Below are 20,597 nucleotides of genomic sequence, written 5' to 3' on the forward strand. Positions count from 1 at the left end.
ACTATATACGAGATACTCTCCCATTTTAAAAGTTTGTTTTTATGAAAGATCCAGAAATAAAGTACCTGTGTTCTCTAACAAGAAATAAGTCCATGATATTTGCTCTGAAGTCAGTTACAAGTGCAAACAACTGCCAGCTTTAGTTTTGCAGCCGCTGTTGGCATGCTGTGCTCACCCAGGGCACCCAGCAGTCATGTGACTCCTTCCCAGTAGGCTGTTTCCTACTGGCTCTCAAACCATCCTTGCTCTACTATGTTCTGTTGTCTGGGGTTTTCTGTTATTTGGCATGACTGTATCAGTTATCTTTGTGTCTGGGAATGCTCACAAATGTTTCCACATCACCTAGGGACTATTCTTTATTTCCCACTATTTCTGTTTGCTTTGTTTCTGGTTTTGGACCACGCTTGGCAGTGCTCAGGACTTACTCCTGGCTCTGCACTCAGGAATCTGGTGTTGCTTGAGGAAACGTATGAGATGCTGGGATTTCACCCAGGTCACCTGCGTGCAAGGCGCATGCTCTGCCTGCTGTACTATCACTCTGATCCCTGTTTCCCAGCATTTAAGCCTACGAAAGGTTCCATAGGAACGCCCTACTGTAGGATAACTCAGACTTGTATTTATTTGTAATTTCAGCTCTGAACAGAAGAGGTTGCTAAGAATTCTGGTTTTCATTTGGCTTTTAAGTTTTAGGCTTTTTATTTTTATTTTTTATTTTTTTGGATTTTGGTTTGTGGTTGTAAAGTGGTTTATAGTTTTGCTAGTGGCTTGATAATGTTTTGAGTCTGGGAAGTAAGGAATGTCAAACTGGAGAGTGGATGTCTTAAAGATGACCTTTCACGGAGTCCCTTTGTCTCTGTCTAGAGTACAGGGATGAGGCTGAGAAGCCAGGAGACATGTGTTAGGGCCTCACTTCATCAGGCGGTCAGGCCCAGCTGAGTTTGTTTCTCTTCTCTAAAAGGAGAGTTAGTGCTTTCTTAACTCTGGGACTTCCTGCTTCTTCTCTGTAGTAGGACAACCAGGTTTTTTTTTGTTTGTTTGTTTGTTTGTTTGTTTTTAATGAGCCTATTAGTCAAGTGGAATAGTTCAATTCGTTTTTATTCCTTTATAGGGGATTCTTTTTTTGGGGGGGGGTGGGCACACCTGGTGGTACTAAGTAAGAGTACTGTATGGTGTTGGAAATCATATACTGGACTCCTGCATATAGAATAAGAACTCAAGCTCTTTGAACCAACTTTTCAGCCCCTCTCATACAAAATTTTGACGATGGATTTTTGCCCTCGTCCTATTAATGAATGAGATATGTTGGATGGGGAGCTTAATAAGGTACTCAGATTGCTTTATAGTAAGATTAGTATTTGAGTTACATATTTTTTCTTTCCTTTTACTCTGGGCAAGGTTACTCTTTCCACAAGAAAGGAGAGGAATCATTGCCCTGTCAGAATCTGTTACCTAGAATTTCTACCAATTTAGCTCAATGACCGGTGATCATAAATGTGAATCTATGCAAACGTGCTTTGTATAAAACCCTGAAATCAATGCGTGGCTGTTGAGTGCAAAGTTCTGCTCCCATCTGCCTTTAGATTGGGATCAAGCCACATAAAGCCATGTGATTCAAAAACAGTCACGACCTTCACTCTTCACTGAAGAGTGTGTTGGCATTTTCTCTTTGCTTTCCCTACCAACATCCGGCTGCAGAATGTCCTGTACTGTCAAGCTGGCTGATCATAGAGTTGGTCCGCCATGGAGAGCTGGAACATTGGAGGCTGGACAATTGAATGACCAGTAACCAAGTCAGAAGAGGCAGATATGTTATAAAGAGCTTCTTTACAAAGCTTTGACGTCAGGAAATGCAGCCAGGGCTTCAAAGATGCTCCAGAGAGAGAGACTGCTGAAACAGTGTTGAACTTCAAACCCTCTTCTCCTTCCTTCTCCCAATCAAAATCAATGAGCCATTCACGTCTCTTGATCTTTGGCCACTGCAGCTCTTCACAACTTTGGAAGAACCCTGCTCCCCTCGCCCCCCTCTGAGAAATCGTGTGATGTTGTTGTTCGAATAAAAATGTCTTTCGAGTGACTTAGAAGAAAATGGAAATTCTTGTGCTGATATATGTACCCTTTTGCCTGGCCATGGTCTGACCCTCTCATTACTCAATCCAGAAACCCAGCTGTGAAGTCCCATCTGTCAGGGGCAGCCACATCTGTCTTTGTGTCAGCTGACATCTGTGTTAACTCCTGCAGAATGGCCCGAAGCTGGGAGGGGTGGAGGTGAGGCTAGGGGACAGCTTGTGCCTGGGTGCCTTCCCTGAAATACCGCCTGGCCTTTTCCTCTGCAAACCACACGGGCCGCTGTGCCAAGGGCATGCTCTGTTGCAAGCCGGGAAGCTCTTTGAGGCCGTCTTGGATTCCATGATGCATTAACCCTTACTTGCTCATCTTGCTTTCTCACCCGCAAGAACAATGAAACTTGAATCAGTGTTCCGAGGATAAAGGCTGAGTAGGACTTTTTGTTTTTTGGTTTCGTTTTTGTTTTCTTTTTGTTTAATTTTGCCTAAAAATGTTGTAGGGTAGGAGGTAAAGTCGAGTCCCCCTCCACTCTCTCCTCCCTACCCCCACCCTTCCTGTCCTTGTTCTTCCTGGAAAGTTGGAGTGTGGCCTAATTTGAAATGAGGGTCATTGAGAGATGTAATTGTGGGGGGGGGTGAGGTCATGCTGGGGTAGGGTGAGTTCTGAATCCAGAATGAGTGGTGTTCTTTTAGGAAGGGGCACAGAAACATACAGAGGAAAGGCAGCTCTGAGATGATGGAGGCAAAAACTAGAAGCCTAAGAATAGGAACTCGAAGAATTCCTGGCATCCATTGGAAGCCAGCTCCTAAAACTTGCCGACAGTTTGGCTCTGTTCAATTCAGCCATCCAGAGGGGGGTTATTTGTTATAGCGGCTCTAAGAAGCTCAGACAAAGTTCTGTGCGGGATGTCATCACCAGCAGGCATGGGCATGACCTTTGTCAGCTCTGTTTTGAGAGCTTGACCCGTAGCCAGTGTGTCAGGACTCTGTGCTGAGACCGTGTGATTCGAATGGTGCTGTCGGGAAGGTTTGTGCTTAATTGTGAACCACTCAGGCTCCAACACATGCCTGCCATTCGCTCCACCACTTGTGCCCTGTCTCTGGCTGCTCTCGGTGATCACAGCCTCTCCATACAAATGCATGGAAGATTTATTTTCACAGTTTGCTTTTATTTGGGGGCCGTACTTGGGAGGCACCCACGGGCTTCTCCTGGCTCGGTGCTCAAGGGTCACTCTCGGCAATGCTCAGCATCGAACCCCTGCTTCTGCATGTGTTCTAGTCCACTGAGATTTTTTTCAGCCCGTCTTGAAATTATTTGCCTAAGTTTTACTCCTTTCTCTCCCCAACTACAAGAGAGTGACATGAAAACTGTGGAATAGTTGCTGAGGATCTTCAAGAGTGTCCAGTTTATTCTTTCACTCTTCACCCCTTGGCTCCTAACAGCTTCACACAGCACTTGGATGATCTGTGTCCTCGGGGTTGTGTGTGGTTAAGCCCTGGCCGTGTATTTCTCGTTTTGGTCCTGCCTGTGTGGCTTGGACGAGACGCACAGTCTACGCTGTCTCCCTTGAGGCAGCTGCTCTTGCCTTTCCTAGAAAGAAAGCGAAGCATCCTTTTCCAGGAGAGAAAAAGGAAGTCGCAGGCATCTCCAGATGTGCCCAGGTGTGCCCAGGCATCCTCAGGCCAGCTGCTGGCTTCTCTGCTCCATGTGCTTTGAGAGCAGGTGTGTCTGCTGATTCAGTCTCTGTGACATGTGCCGGTTTGCAGTTCCAGAGGCATTGAGCCCGGAGTCCTCTGCCGTACAGCCCTGCTCTGAAGGTCACAGTATAACCGTGCACCTTCAAATCCTGCAGGGAATTTTGCTTCTAGAGCTGCCAGCTCCCTGTGTTCCAGGGGAGAGAGCTGGATGGAGCGGGCTGTTCGGTCGATGCCTCGGTGGGGATTGGGTCGGCTACGCTCCTGGAGGAACTCGGCTTTGGTTTCTCCTCTGCTGCCGCTTCAGCTCTCAGCTCCTGATTTCAGCTGGGAAATCAGATGGGGAAGAGAAAAGCCAGCCGCCATCCAGAGCCAGCACCCCGTCACGCCAAGAGAGCTCAGGGGTGGAAACGTTCCAAGTCCCCTTCGGCAGATGAAGGAATAAACAGAACGTGGTCTCTGCCGCAAGGAGTATTATTCAGCCCTACAAAGGCAGGAAGTGAGACAGGCCAGTCTGCACGAGTCTCAACACCCTGAGACTGTGAAATTAGCCAGATGCAAAGGAACAGCACTGGTAGGACCCCACTTAGATGTGAATTTGTCGCACAGGCTAATTCAGAGAGATTGAGAGCTGGGTAGCAGTTCTTAGGGCTGATGGAAGGGGCGAAAGCAAGAGGACTTAACTGCTTACAGGGTCCATGATTTCTTTGCAGATAATTAAAGAACTTTAGAAATAGTGGTGACGGTTGTCCAAAGTTGTGAACACAATTACTGTCACTCAACTATACATTGAACAGTAATTGAGTCAGCACTGGTGGCAGGCTGAGTGTTGTTGTAACATTGTATGCCTGGACCTGTTATTAGCGATAGCACAGCAGCTAAGGCATTTGCCTTGCATGTGGCCGACCCGGGTTCGATTCTGTCCCTCTCAGAGATCCCGGCAAGCTACCAAGAGTATCCCGCCAGCACAGCAGAGCCTGGCAAGCTCCCCGTGGCATATTCAATATGCCAAAAACAGTAACAACAAGTCTCACAATGGAGACGTTACTGGTGCCCTCTCGAGCAAATCGATGAACAACAGGATGACAGTGCTAGAAGATTCTGGATGACCACCCTGCCCATTGACAATATAATGGTTCATAATTAAGTCAGGGTAGCATTGTAACTAAAACAGACATGAGGAATGGAATGGAGGTCCATTGGAATGAGTTCCTCCATTCCATTCCTCATGGCTGTTATTAAAACAATTGTAAGGGCAGGAAGAGAACACCCAAGTCAGTAAAGAAAGAAATAATAAATAACGGGTGCTGGGCCAATCAGGTATCTCTTTGTCAACAAGCCATTTCTCATGCAACATTGGAAATTATGGTGCCTAAATAAATATGTAAATAATCACAATGAGGTCCAGAGCGGGAGTCCAGATGATAGGGCCTTTGCCTTGCATGCGGCAGAGCCAGGTTCGGTTGGTCACATATTTAGTCTGATGAGCTCAGGAGTGATCCCTGAGCACAGAGCCAGAAGTCAACCCTGAGCATCACCCAGGTGTGATCCCCTCCCCAAGGAAGAGTTATGAAAATAGGTTATCAAGTCAGGAATGTGACTCAGAGGCGGAGCACAAGTTTCAGATAAGTAAAGCTTGGGGTTTGAGTCTCAGCACCCCAAAACACACACACGTATATAATAAAATACTTAAATGGTTATATGCACATTACATATATCTCTCTCTCTATATAATTACTTAAATGGTTATATAGCATAATTTTTAAATTTTTTAAAAAAAATTAATTCAGATAAACAGCTACTGATACAATTTTAGAGTTGAAATTTATTGGCTAACAAGGCTCCAGTATTAAAATCATTAAGTATAAAAAATCAAATTTTTAATGTGAAAATTATCATATTTGATCAGTGAGGTGTATGAAGTCCTTCTCTAAGAATTGACTAAGCAGGACTGGAATGATAGAACAGCGGGTAGGGTGTTTGCCTTGCACGTGGCTGACCCGGGTTCGATTCCTCCGTCCCTCTCAGAGATCCCGGCAAGCTACTGACAGTATCCTGCCCGCACAGCAGAGGCTGACAAGCTACCTGTGGCATATTCTATATGTCCAAAACAGTAACAACAAGTCTCACAATGGAGTCATAACTGGTGCCCGCCCGAGCAAATCGATGAACGATGGGATGACAGTGCTACAGTGCTACAGTTTGTTGCTGGTTTAACCTTCTGTGTTATTTTCTTTGTTGAGTTTTGTTGGCATTTATGGTACTCTCCCATCTAAATCTGGCGAATTCCTGCTGGGCTTTAGTATTTAGGAATTAGGAGTTGTTGCAAAGTTTTAAACATTAATGCCCGCTGACCAAGGTCTTACTTTGGAGAGGTGTTTTGGTCTCTTAGCAATGAGGTAAACATTCTGGGTGCCCTTGGCTTTCCTCAGGCTGGATGTGAGCCCATTCGAGTGCCAATTTCTTAGGGACAGAGCCTTCAGGAAGCCTCGCTTCCCAGGGGGCCCCTTCCCCCGCCACTTACAGATCTTTGCAACTTGAGGTCACCTCCTTGCTCTGGCAAATGAGGAGAATCCTCCTAGGTTGGCATGGCTTGAGAGGAAAGCCTCCGACCAGCGTTTTCCCTCCTGTTTCATTTCTTTCCTCCTCCTCATTCTCTTCTCCTGAGTCTGTATTTCCAAGTTTTCCGGGGAGAAAAGGAGAAATGATAGAAAGGGCCCTAGCTTCACTGTTTCCTTCTGTAAGGGAAACTGAGGTTTCTAATTTTCTTCATTCTGTTCCACCTCAAAGCTCACAGCTCTGGAGAAACCCTCCCCATTCTTCTGAAAGACAGGCACTGCATTTGCAATATGTGTTCCTTTCCCTTCCCCAAAGTAATTTCTATCAGGGCCAGAGATTAAGCCAGATCATTTGCTGATTTCACTGTTATCGTTCTGTATGTATGGTTTTGTGAACTATAGATCGGAGAAGGTCAGAGACTTAAGAGATTGGTTTGGGAAATAACAATGAATTCAGCACATGAACCTGACCTCCATATCTCTTGATCTAATTCTGAGATACTGAAAATAAAATAATCTTCTCTTTAATCTGTGGACATTTAATATAATACCAGGACCCTCTGGGTGCCCTGGCAGCAACTTGTAAACAAGCTGCCTGAAAAATAGGAGAAATACGGTACCAAGACCCTTCTTAGGTCCATTAGCCTGATGGTGGATTTCATACTAAAAGCCAGTAGCTGAGAACCACAGGAACAGAATTCAACACCTTTAGTGTGGAGCCCATGCAGGGAATCCATCTTGCAAATTATTTCTTGGACTCTAAAGAATGTCAGAAATACAGGCCCCTTCATTCGTTTTTGTCACGTGTTGATTGATCTTTTCTGTTCCACCCTGAACTGCTTTTTAAGGTCATCAATAAATCATAATGGAATGGTCTGGTTTTAAAGATCTCCATTTGCAAAATCAACCTGGGGACTAGGATGGAGGGAAAAAAAAAGAAACTTCATATTGCCATTTCACATCTGGGAATTTTCCAAGGAAGAGATGGACAGGCCTTCTCTAACTGGGTCTGCTTCTTAGGGGAGTCCCTTTGCTCTTCGACCCCTGGGGAAATGTGGGTGGCTCACTCTCCGGAAAGCCTGGAGTCCAGCAGGGGCTTCTGCTGACCTTCCTGGGCTTTGGTCACTGGGAACACAGTGAACGATCCTCCATCTCAGTTCTCCACACCTTGACTCCGAATTCCTTGTGTGTGTCAGCCTAGTACAAATACCAGTGAACTAATGCTTTTGTTCTCATTTGCTTTGATGCTTTTTCAATTTAATATCACCAGGTTGGTTTCCTATCTGGTTATGAGGCATGACTGGTTCCAGAAACCGCTCTGGGGCTTCTGGTGGGAGCTGCCATGACTTAGCACCTGCTTTGCGCCGTGCATTTGAAGAAAAGCAGGAAGCTGCTCAGAAATGAAAAGCAGTGTACGGGAATATCATCCCGCTATGTCTCAGTTTGGGGAGACACAAAAGGAAAAGTTCAGTCTCTTCCCCAGTGCTGGTGCAGCTCAAGTGGGGTCTCGGTGGTTACTCCCTTCAGCTCCTGTGCCGTTTCCTCCGCCCGAGGGGAGCTTTTGGGGAAAGATGGGCTCATAGCACAGTCCCAACAGTTGGACAATTTGGCTTAGGGGGCAGACAGTGGGAGAGCTGAAGAAGCAGCAAAAGGCCGAAGGATAAAAACTTAACTCCCCGTCTTTCTGGTGAGAATGGAGAGCACAAACCTTGAGAGAGGCATTTGACCTTGCTCTGTTAGCTCACCTAGTTTGTAGATTGAAGATCTTAGGTTTGTGCTTTACTACTTGAATTATCTCCCAGACCCTAGGAGGAAATCTTTGTTGGACTTAAACACTGCACGATTCCTTAAAATGCAGCTCTTCCCTCCACGCTGTATCGTTGCTTTGAATAAAATTAACAACATTTGTAGATTTTTTTTCTTTTCTTTCTTTTTGGGTGGACTGGAGTGATAGCACAGCGGGTAGGGCATTTGCCTTGCACATGGCTGACACACACAAGTAATTCAGAGTCAAGGTGTGGAGAACCAGGTTCGATTCCTTCATCCCTCTTGGAGAACCTGGCAAGTTCCCCATGGTGTATTTGATATGCCAAAAACAGTAACAACAAGTCTCACAATGGAGACGTTACTGGTGCTTACTCCAGCAAATTGATGAACAACGGGATGACAGTGCAACATCAAGTTGTGTAAGTATCCTCATTTGTATCTCTAACCCACATGGGAGGAAATGCTATAGGTCACAAAATTTCTTTTATGGACTACAACAGGCAGAGTTCTGATTGTGAATAACCTCCAAGGGGGCTTTTAGCCATTGGGCAGATAAACATTGTTTTTCGTGCAGGTATTGCAGTCAAATAGAAAATTGTCAACTCTGCTTATCCTTGAGGGATGTTTTCAGGATTGATAGGAGGCATGTGCAATTTAATTAATATGCACTTATTTCTCCTTACCGGTTAATATGCATATGCTAATAGGATGATTAGCATTTTAAATTCCTCTTCTTGTGTGCTGTGCCAATTGTATTGTGATAAATGGGTCAGTGTTAAGAGACCTGGGATGGGACTCCACCAGCCTGGCCATGACTGAATGCTTCATGCTCTTCGTGCATCTGTTTCTCATTGCAGCCACCCCAAGCCCTGAGAGTTAGTGCCATCTCCCCATTTTTCTGTCGAGGAAAATGGTAGTTGTTTCTGTGTTTGCTTTTGTCCCATCTGTGTGGGGGAAGAGCGGGAAGTTTAGGAAGCTGAGCAGTCTTCTCCTGGGCGGCTCGTTTCTTGGAAGCAGTGGGCAGTCAATGTATTTATTTTTGCATCGTGTACTTTTTTGCATATTTATGTATGTGTATATGTTTTATGGCCACACCTGGTAGTGCCCAGGGCTTATTCCTGGTTCCACTCTCAAGAATCACTCCTGGCAGTGCTCAGGGGACTGTATTGAGGCATGTGTGTAGTATCAGGGGATGAAGCAGTGTTGGCCCACGAAAGGCACACACTTTGTCCCCTGTCCTATCTCTCTGGCCCCTAGACTTGGAGTTTCACCTCGAGTGGTTCTGACACTGGCCAGGGAGGCCCGTGAAACCACCTAGATAGACTCTAGTTTCCTGCTTTTTTAACCGAACACAGTGTGGCCATGAATACATTTTGTCCTGGTGGTTACCATATGTCATCCGTTGTCTTTAATAAGGACAATCGGGTCTTAAAAGCAGAAAAACAGGGACCAAGGGCAGAAGAAACTCTGCTGTAAGGCTGCAGAATCAACTGCTACCCACGTGTCAGGGTCTGGACGTCGAAGGCTGCAGCTTCTGGGACTGAAGTCTCATTTATGCTATCAACCTACTTGTCCTCGCTTATGCTTTACATATCTTACGTATAGTTAGCACATTGACACCTTTACACCTTTATCTCCATCAGTGCACTCATTTGTCTTTTGTAATTAGACAGATCTGAAGCTCTGCCTTTGCTTTCTCTTGTAACGCCTGATCAGTTCACCGAAGGAAGCCAGTTTGCAGGTGAGACGGTCCTGTTCAGGGAGCGGGGCATGCGCACAGAGATCGGGTTTGAAAGACGTGCATATGCCCCTGTGCACATGTGCTATAATGTTCGGGTTGGAGTTGGAGCTAGCCCTGCAGGCCCATACGCCATGGGCAGCGCCTCTGGGTGGACAAGAAGCAACAAAACCCCTCGGAGTGTGTGTGTTTATATGTGTGCGAGTGTGCACACGTGTGTATGTGCATGTGTGTGCACGTCTATACATGTGTGCTTGTGTGTCCGTGTGTGCATGCGTGTGTGTGCATGTGTGCATGTGTGAGAGCATGTATGCATGTGCACATGTGTGTGTGCGCATGTGCACATATGTTTGTGTGTGTGTGTGTGTGTGTGTGTGTGCACTCCAGTTATCTGGATTCTCAGCACAGCCCTATCCACTGTTCCCTCAGAGGGGTATGGGGGAGTTAAGCCTTCCTCTGGCAGGAGATGATCACTGGTGGATTCCTTGGGAAATGTGGCCTTGCTGATTTCTGGGTTTGAGAGGCAACATCCCACCTGCAGTGCCCCCACTCACAGTCCCTCAGGCTTTCCTGCCCACGGGGTCCTTTCTGAGCCACAGGGAATGTGGGAGCTCTAGGCTTCCCGAAGTTTCTAGTGACCCTGTGTCTCATTTGTCAGGGGTCTCATGAGGGCTAATTAGAGGGAGTGGGGTGACCCCTCTCTGTCCCCAATGTTGTTCTTTGTGCAGCATTACTTCACCTCTTGGGAGGCACCCAGAGGGAGGGAAACAGGGATCATCTGGTACCCCCCTTCTCATGCCCTTCCTTTCTCCTTTCTTGGCCTGCGTTTCCCAGGCCTTCTCCCCCCACCTCTGCCTTGTCCAACTTTCCTTCTGTAAACTGCCAGGGGCTAGCAGGCAGATCTGGTTCTCCCTCTGCTCAGGGAATATGACTCTGGACAATCCCTCTTAAGACAATGAGTGGCTCGGTTGATAAGGATGTCACCCCCTGGATTTCTGGTTTTGCCATTCGGAAGCTGGATATATCATTTTTTCTCTTTCAGTCCCTCCTGTACCATTTCTTCTCTGAGTCTCTCTCCCACCACCTGTTCCCCATCCACATATCTCACTGCAGGATGATGGCGCCTCTAGAGTCAAAGCAGAAAAGAAATGAGAAGCTTCCCAGATACGAGCCCTATCACACCAACACAAATTATTTCCTCCATGGTTCTAAGTGCTCTGTCTGGATTATCTTTATTCCATCTCCAAAGCAACTCTGTGAGGCAGGAATGTGTTCCCAGCATTTTGCTGATAGCTAAAGAAACCAGAGCGATTCAGTATTCTGGCCAACACTGGCAAATGGCAAATCCAAACAGAAGTCCTGTAACCGCATCTGCCGTTGCCCCTGTCTAGTCCACTGGACAAGCTGGGGACCTGTTCTGAGTGCAAGGCAGTGGGTGGTGGATCCACACTGCGTGTTCTGCTCTTCCTCCTTGACAAAATGTATCTGTGACCCCCAGCTAGTCTTGGGGTGCAGTCATGGTCTCTCCTAAACATAATCAGTAGGATTAAGAATGCGTGCCCCGTGATGTGGCCACTCCCAGCTGAGGCTCAGAGGCGATGCCTCTTGGACAGTCAGTAAATGCCTTTGGCCATCTACTTAATGTAGTTTCTCTGCTTTAATACTTAATTTTTGGGGGGTCACACCCGGCGATGCACAGGGGTTACTTCTGGTTCATGCACTCAGGAATTACTCCTGGCGGTGCTCGGGGGACCATATGGGATGCTGGGAATCAAATCCGGGTCAGCTGCATGCAAGGCAAATGCCCTACCTGCTCCAGCCCCTGTACATAATTTTTTGGTGTGTGACTTTTTTGTCACACCCAGCCCACCTTTGGGGTTACTCCTGGATCTGGCACAGGAATGACCCCTGATATTTTGGGGACCACATGGTACTGGGGATTGAACCAGGGTCGGCTGCACACAAGACAAGTGACTTAACTCCTGTACTCTTTCTCTGATCCTCATTTTATGCTTTTGATTGGTGCTTTTCTTTTTTCTTTTTCTTTTTTTTTTTGCCTTTTGGGTCACACCCGACAATGCACAGGGGCTACTCCTGACTCATGCACTCAAGAATTACTCCTGGCAGTGCTGGGGGGGGGGCATATGGGATGCTGGGAATTGAACCCAGGTCGTGTGCATGCAAGGCAAACGCCCTACCCGCTGTGCTATCGCTCCAGCCCCAAATGATTGGTGCTTTTCAGTCACTACTTCAAGTGCTAAAGAGCTGCCAGAGACCTAATGTGCAGGAGAACTGTGACATCCTTGGCTGTGTGACTATAGCATCTTTTGATGTGTGATTGTAGCACCCTTTGACGTGTCGGTCAGCCTTGTTGAAATAGGAATTACAGTGGCATGAGCCTGGGACTTAGTCTCGGTGCATGGCTATTTATGTGAATTCTTTGCACAGAACTGCCCATAGGAGAGGCAGATATGATGTAAAGACATCATGGCAAAAGGCTTTCAGAAAGCGACCTCCTATAGCAGTGATTTAGTCTTGCTGGGTCAGGATTTGGGGGACTTTGTAGAAATAGATACCATGCCATGATATATGAGAGTGGACTCTATCTTTATGATCTGGATTTTCATAGTTAAATTTATTGACTGGAATGCTTTCATGCTATTTTAACATCCACTGAATACTCATTTAAAAGTGTCCTTATCAAAGAGCGTTTATTCTTGGGGCAGGGTTGTTCTGCAGGTGTGAAAAGAGGGTCTTTCATAAGGGGGTAAGAAAATCCTTTATCGGGGCTGGAGCAATAGCACAGTGGTTAGGGTGTTTGCCTTGCATGCTGCCGACCTGGGTTCGATTCACAGCATCCCATATGGTCCCCTGAGCACTGCCAGAAATAATTCCCGAGTGCAAAGCCAGGAGTGACCCCTGTGCATTACTAAGTGTGACCCCAAAAGGAAAAAAATCCTTTTTTATTGCTTTGGGGTCACTCAGTTGTGCTCAGAGTTTACTCCTAACTCTGTGCTCAGTGATCAGTTCTGGAGGGGCTTAGGGGACCATATGGAGTGCTGGGGGTTGAACCCCAGGTCACTGTGTGCAATATCTTAGCTTCTGCCCAGGAGGTGAAAATTCTTATATTTTTTTCTGAATGTAAAAGGTGGTGATATATATACAGTCCAGGACAAATATTTCATATATCTGTGTTGGTTGAGTTTCATTTGGGGCCACTTGATTAATAAAAATACAATAGATTCCTGGTTGGGCAGACGGCAGTAAGGGAGAAAAGAGAATCTGGCTACTGCAGTTGGCATGAACCATGGTGAACAATGCAACGAAGTGTTTACTGGAGCTCAGCGCAGTTTACACACGTGGTGTAGCCGCGATTGTCAGTGTTGTTAATTATATTCTTTGTTTCGTGGGCTTCTTCCTTTCCTTCAGAGAACAGCATTTTTTTTTTCAGGGTGTGTTTTTTTTTTCCCCCAGAGGAGACCGCAGACATATTTTCAGGCTCTTCTGTGAATCCCCTCGAAATTTGTGGCTTTATTTTGTACTTTCATTCTGACAATAATCTTAAAATAATAATTATATACTGGTTCCCTCTTATAACAGAGGCTGCTTTAAAACACAATTGTCCGAGTTGCCTGTTGTCTTTTAAAGGCACTCTCCTCCAAAAGGTTACAGGCTCTAAGGAGTAAAAAATTGAGCTGGGGGAGGCGGGGTTGGTCAGATAGTACCATGCTTAAAACTTTTGCAGTGCATGTGGCTGACCCCCATCTACGACACCGTGAGGTTCTGACGTGGCCAGAAGCGACTTCTGAACACAGAGCTGGGCATAGCCCCTGAGCATCGCCAGGTGTGGCCCTAACCCTACGCAACCAAAACACAGACTTATAAAACCTGAAGACAAGAGATTTGAACCCTTGTTGGTGGGGGAAAGATATCCTAGGTTGGGGTGAGGGACACGGATGGACGGTTTGAGTCTGTGGGACTTGAGCTTTTCAAATCAAGAGGATATTGGTTTCAGAGCTTGTCCTGTATTTATGTTTTGAAAGTAAATTTAATCTCTGCAAAATAACCTCATCTGTTATGTGAAATTAATGCCGTTAATTTGAATTTTATGGGCTTTGTTGTTATTGTGTTCCGTGTGTTGTTCCGTGTTGCTCTCATTGTTGATTCAGAGCTAAGGCATATGGATTTGTTTCCAGCTTTCAACTGTGCGTTGCCAAGTAACAGTAGAGTAAAAAAATTAAGTTTGTGTAGAAGGAGAATGCACTTTTATTTTTTTCCATATGAAAGAACACCATTTGCACGATTCAACGTTGCAGAATACTGTCCTGGATTCAAAGAGTCATAAACTGAGCTGCTAGGAGTCACTGAGTCCAACTGTCTCTCCGACGAGATGGACACAGAGTGGGCTACGTGCGTCCAAGCTTCCATAGGGAGCAGCAGGCTGGGTCCTTGGCCCAGGTCACACTTCTTAAACTGGTCCCGGGCCCAATGCTTCCCCCATCCAGATGTGAGCCAAGCCAGATGAATGGTGCAGAGGTGGACGCCACAGGACTCCTCGGAGAGTCCCTAAGCTGTCCTGACTCAGTCAGGGGAGGAGCTTGTAGGACAGGTCCAGTTCTGGGGAGAGTGGACTAGTTTTGCAGCGACCTTCACCTACGATGACCAGTAAGCAGTCTCGAGAGTTTCCTCACCCCCACCCCTCCAGCTGCCACCTTGAACCTCACTTACCTGACCCTAAAGATGCGTGAATTCAAGAGCCTGCTGTGCTTTTCTACTGGGTCTGTATTCAGGCTCCAGCTTCCCACCCCTGACAGGGATATCTCCCAGGTCTCAGGAGCAACTGTGAGGAAACAGTGCTCAGTTTGGATTATAAATTCCGGGCGAAAGCTTCCACCGGGTGTTGTTCTGTGGAATTCCTGTTGCCACAGAGCTGATTCCTACAAACTTAGTGGCAGCTGAACCCGGCAGAGATTTATTATCTGTTTCCTGGGGTCATCATTCTGGACATGGGGGAGTTAGATGCCCCCCCCTCCCCACCACCGACTCTGCGAAGGTCACAGAGCGACCCCGTGTGCTGACCAAGCCATCACCTCATACTCTCACCTCGTCTCAGTCCTTTTCCGCATTCGTGGGTGTGGGTAAAATTCATTTCCTCGCAGCTGCAGAGCTCCCTGTCAGACCTGCTTGCAGTGACTGGCCTCCCAAGGCCAGGAGGAAGAGTGGCCCGTCCGGTGGACAGGAAAGCTTTTAGACAGCTCACCTATTTATGTCAGGCCCACCCAGGATAACTGCCAGTGTGATTAATTTAAGGTCTGCTACAGCGACTCTAATTCCTGCTGCAAAATCCCCTTGTTCTTGCCAGTTTTAAGTCAGCTGAGTGAGCTCTTTGCTTCGTACATGTTTGCTGCCTGACGGGCCGTAAGTCAGCATTTCTGTAAAAATGATAAAGTCACAAAAACCAGAGAGATGTTCATTTAATAGGACACAGTGAAACAGGAAGACTTCATCACAAATTAAAAATATCTTGTTTTTCTTTCTTGGCCAGTGATTCCCCTTCATGCTGAGAGGCGTTAGTTTCCAAGCGTGAGCCTGGATGTTTACAACTGAGCTTTACACTGTGTCCAGAGAGCCTTTGGCACTCTTTGTTCTTCGTGAATTGTCCTTTGACATATATTCCAAAATTCCCTGGAAATGGGGTTCAACTCTGTGCCTTCTAGGCACTACAACAATTCCTTCTCCATCATTGTGTGTTGCAACATAAGAAGACAACTCTTATTTTTTGGCTTTTTGGGTCATACCCGGTAATGCTCAGGGGTTACTCTTGGCTCGCCACTCAGGAATGACTCCTGGCAGTGCTCAGGGGACCATGTAAGATGCCGGGGATTGATCCCAGGTTGGCTGTGTGCAAGGTAAGCGCCTTCTCCACTGTGCTATCGCTCCAGCCCCAAGAAGACAATTCTTGAGGCAAATATAACCTGTGAGCTCAGTGAAGCTGGTGTTCCTAACAGGAAGAAACACCAACTCCTGGCAGGAGAGATGATTTGTTAAGGTAAAGCATTTGCCTTGCATGTGGCCGACCCAGGTTCCATGTCTGGCACTACACACGGTGCCCTGAGCTCTGCCTGAGTGATCCCTGACTGCAGAACGAGGAGTAAACCCCGAGCACACCAGGTGTGGCAGCTCTCCTTCTCCCCGAGAGGAATGCTAACTGTTCGATGCCTATTATTTTCACATTAAATTCAGCATCTGTTGGAGAAATTTGGCAGGGATGGCATGTGAGAGCAAGCTGTGATCGTTTCATCTAAATTAGCTAAAGAGTTGATAATTAATGTTCTTGAAGGCTGTTGTGAACTGCCAGATGTCTCTTATACTTGCCATGGGTCCATACATATTTGGTTTTGATGGGTGGGGAGAATGACTCTGCTCAGCCATGGGTTTGTAAGCTGCCATGCTAGTGTTTCCTACAATGGCATGAATCCGGGATACCCATGCTGGTACTTCACACTTGCCCTCAGTACACCTGGTACTGATGAGAGTGACAGGGGCCTCCTGTACATAGTGCAGAAGGCCTTTCCATAATCCTAGCATGCTCCAGTTACCACTATAAGCAACTAGCTAGTGGGAGTGGGACACAAGACATTTATATAGCAGGTACCATGAGTGTTTCTTAAAGACACTGGTACTGAGCTTATTTTTCCGTGTTACTGTATTTGTAGATTTTCAAGTGACTCTTTTTTTTTTTTGATGTGTGTGTGTGTGACGGGGCAGGGGGTGGGGCACACCTGGCAGTGCTTAGCTCCTGGCTCTATGATCAGGGATCATTCCTAGTGGGGCTTGGGAAACCATACGGGGTTCCGGGGATTGAGCCCAGGTCAGACATGTGAAAGCAAACAACTTACATGCTGTACTGTCGCTCCGAGCCAGCGCCTGACATTTTTAAGCAATATTAATGTGTATGCTGCTATTCAAAGTAGAAACTCGGTGCTCAGGAGAGAGGGATTGCAGACAGCAGGTTTTTTTTTTAAAGTTATTATTCTTAGCACTATTGATGTTTTGAGCCTGATAACTCTTTTTAGTGGGAGATTTTTCTTCTGAGCATTGTTAAGGTGTCACACATCGATCCCACCCCCAACCTGCTGTGACATCTCCGCGTGAGATGTTTCCAGAAGCACCCATGAGCATGTAAGCCTTGCTCAGCAAAAATTGATTGTTTCAGAAAAAGCAGTGTGTTTGCTTTTTTCTTTCTTTCTTTTTTAAACGTAGTACAAAAATTTCTCTTCATGGTTGTTGCAATGACAAGGGACCACACACATCCATGGCTGTGCTCATAGATTGGTTGTCACCCTTTCCTGGGCTTGTTTTCCTGACTGAAGTGCTCATACACTCATTCTTAGAGCTTTGTAGCAGCTGTACACTCCTAGATCAGATGCTTGCCGAGTGTTTCTCCTTAAATCGTGGGACTCACATGTACTCTGCTTGTCGTGCTTCCAGAGGTCACACTACTGTCCTTGATGTTTGCATACCTTTTAGTTGCTGTGTTTCACTGAAGATCACATCCTTTGCTGAAGTGCCTGGAATCCCAGACAGTAGTTACTAGGACCCATGCTTGGTGCCTGTGGGTGGTGCTGGGGATCAGACTTGCAACTGTAGCACTGTAATTCCATTGTTCATTGATTTGCTCGAGTGGGCACCAGTAATGTCTCCATTGTGAGACTTGTTGTTACTGTCTTTGGAGTATTGAATACGCCATGGGTAGCTTGCCAGGCTCTGCCATGTGGGATACTCTCAATAGCTTGCTGGGCTCTCCGAGAGGGATGGTAGGAATCGAACCTGGGTCAGCCACGTGCAAGGCAAACACCCTACCCTCTGTGCAATTGCTCCAGTCCAGACTTGCAACAGGCACTTTTTTTTAAGTAGAAAATATTTTCAATTTATTTTATAAAGCCAGCATTAATTTTACATTGCACCAGATAAACATATTACAAATGCCCTTAATATTTTTTTTAATTTTTAATTTTTTTATTAAGGCACCGTGATTTACAAAGTTATTCCTAGTTGGGTTTTAGACATACAATATTCCAGCATGGATCCATCAGTGTGAGTCAGCTTCCCTCCACCAGTGTCCCCAGGTTCCCTCCCACCCCGCCTGCTCCTTCGCAGCCTGGCAGGCACTTTTTGTCCTCAAACCATTCCCTCCACCCCATCCTATGCCCGTTGTTCATTTTGTAAAGTAACCCAGCAAACATGGATTTGGTATTTTAAACGCTGATACAGTTCCTTGCAGCCAGCAGATCCTTGCTCCCTGGATAATACCCAACTTTTAGATCCGCTTTACTCCTTTTCTGGGAAATGTGTAGTTTATGGTGCAAATAAAACAGTAATACTGGCGATGTGTTTCCCACATGTACAGTCTTATTCACGTGTATGCCTAAATGCGATTACGTTCCCCTCTTTGACTCTGTTTTATAATCTTGCTGAGTTTATAGTCAAACCATCTTATAATCGGGCCTTGGTTCTACTTTGGCGTGGGTTAGATAGGGCATACGGCAGGAAATCTAAGAAACTCCATTCTTGATACGATGGCTTATTTTTTGTTCTGAAGCATGTGGTGTACTTGGTATGGACCGGAGTCGAGGCAGGGTCCAGTTCCAAAATTATAAAACTCAAACTCCGTTTTCTCTAGGCAAAGGCAGCTCAAGCATCTCATCCGACGTGAGTTCAAGTACAGATCATACACCGACTCAAGCCCAGAAGAATGTGGCAACCAGTGAAGGTAGGCATCTGGGCTTCATTATCTCTTGCCCTTGCTTCACAGCGCTGGCTATATTTGGAAGACAAATAGAATGTGTGTGTGTGTGTGTGTGTGTGTGTGTGTGTGTTAGTTCTATTCTGAGTGGGGGCCTGAGAGAGTCTTAAAACGGAGAAAGCAGAATCGTCCAGATCCCTCCCTCCCTCCCTCCCTCCCTCCCTCCCTCCCTCCCTCCCTTCTTCCCTTGCTCCCTCCCTCCCTCGATCCCTCTCTCCTTCCTTTCCACCCTCCCTTCATTTCTCCCTTCCTTCCATCCTGTTGTTGGTTCCTTGGGGTTTATTTAGTGTCTCCATTATGGCTGTTGTTTTGTGAAAATACAATCAGCCAACTTTTAGGAAGTCTTTATGGATTTATTATATATTTTGTTCCTCAGTATAGAATTATTATTGCGAAATCTTCAAACTGTCATTGGCACTTCTGCAAAAATGAGTCATACCTGGCATTCAGAATTTCTGGCAATGAGAAACTCACAGTTATGTGGTTTGTAGAAATTGAATGAAGTCTGGTGTTTGGAAGTTTGGAAGTAGGAAAAGAGGCGGACTTGATTAATTAACGAATAAGTGAAAAGTCCTGCCCATCAGTATAAAGATTGGCTGCGCGGACATTCTTGGTGAAGAATTGTACTGTATCTATTAATGTGTGTCAGAATTCAACTGCGAGTTGTTCCTTTGATTTTTGAGTGTGGGAGTTATTGTTTCTCTGGTGGTTGTAGTAGATGCCTGATCGAATGATGGAATAAGCTCTTTTTTTACTGTAATGTTCAACATGATTTACATCCTTTTCTTTTGGAAGACTAGTTCTTTTGAATTGTTCATGATGGTTTGGTGTAAGGTAACAAAGCCATTTGCAATGGAAGACTTTTCCTGATCTACCTGTTAGTGGACTTTCATACCAGTGTATAAAGCCCACTTTTCTTAAATGTTATGGAAGCTCATTTCAGTCATGGATTTGGAGGAACGCAGTACTGGGGAACATCCAAAAGCCTGGTGTTAGCATCTCAGCTGCTTGGCGATTCTTTATCTGCATTGTGGTTTATGCCCCGATGATGACTTTGCAGTACATCTGCCCTTTGGGCACTGTTTTTCGATGTGGTGGGCTTTCAGGTCGCATAGGATTATATACTCCGGGTTAATTATTCTGAGATGGATGTGTAAATAGCTTTGACAACTGTATTATGTTCCCTTGTGTTTAATGCTTTAACATTGTTTTAGCAACATAGTAAGGCAGACAAACAGAGGTATTCTCATCTGGTGCAGTAAAGCACCAGGTAGCAATTCAATTTTAATTTTCTGCCTGTTAATTCAAATATGGACGTTAGATCGCTCTTGAAATTCAGTTAAGGTAATGTGAAAATGGGCTAAATTGATTCTAGACATTTGCTTTTGAGATTTCCTCCATCCTTATGAGCCCAAGTGGAAATTACTTCAATTTAATTTACTTATGATCCTCTCTGATCACAAATCCAGGCTTTGCAAGATGATCTCTTCTTTACACCATTATTTTACAGTTACCCTTGTCATAGTCTAATATGAGTGGCAGTGAAACCAGAAAGTTAAAAATATGTTAAATAACCGCACGGTGTTAGCTTAGCTGGGTTTCTCTTATTTTTTTCCCTGCCTCTTCAAAAAACAGAAAATATAAAACGACATGAGCCTTGTTACATGGGTTGGGGGACTGTATTATGGGACTATGTGATTTAAAAATGTCTGCTTTTTCATTTTCATTTCATTTTTCCCCTTTCACAGGAAAGATTATTTAGTTACATACCCAGCCAATGTTTTATACATTTTTGTTATAATGCATTTTCTATCATTCTGAGGGTATACTCGGGAAAGCAAAATGGGGAAATGTGTGGTTTATATGAAACAGAATTTTTAACAACTGGGCTAAATTAACATGGAATCCCCCTCCCCCGCCAACTCCTAAGTGGAAGAAATCCATTGCTATGAAAGCTATTACCCTTTGTT

At 45.6% G+C, this 20,597-nt stretch overlaps 1 protein-coding gene across 2 annotated transcripts in view; it reads left to right on the forward strand.

Moving 5' to 3' along the window:
• The window catches only part of FBXL7 (F-box and leucine rich repeat protein 7), a 434,915-nt gene that overhangs the window by 100,137 nt on the left and 314,181 nt on the right, over positions 1 to 20,597 (forward strand). Inside the window, exon 2 of one of the 2 annotated variants that reach the window (XM_055141893.1) lies at positions 18,505 to 18,594. The exons of the other annotated variant lie outside the window; for it this stretch is intronic. Coding sequence (XP_054997868.1) covers positions 18,505 to 18,594 — 90 coding nt within the window. The remainder of the gene's footprint in view (positions 1 to 18,504; positions 18,595 to 20,597) is intronic. 2 annotated transcript variants of the gene reach the window in all.

The sequence above is a fragment of the Sorex araneus genome, chromosome 1 (genome assembly GCF_027595985.1).
Source record: "Sorex araneus isolate mSorAra2 chromosome 1, mSorAra2.pri, whole genome shotgun sequence".
Classification (NCBI taxonomy): domain Eukaryota; kingdom Metazoa; phylum Chordata; class Mammalia; order Eulipotyphla; family Soricidae; genus Sorex; species Sorex araneus.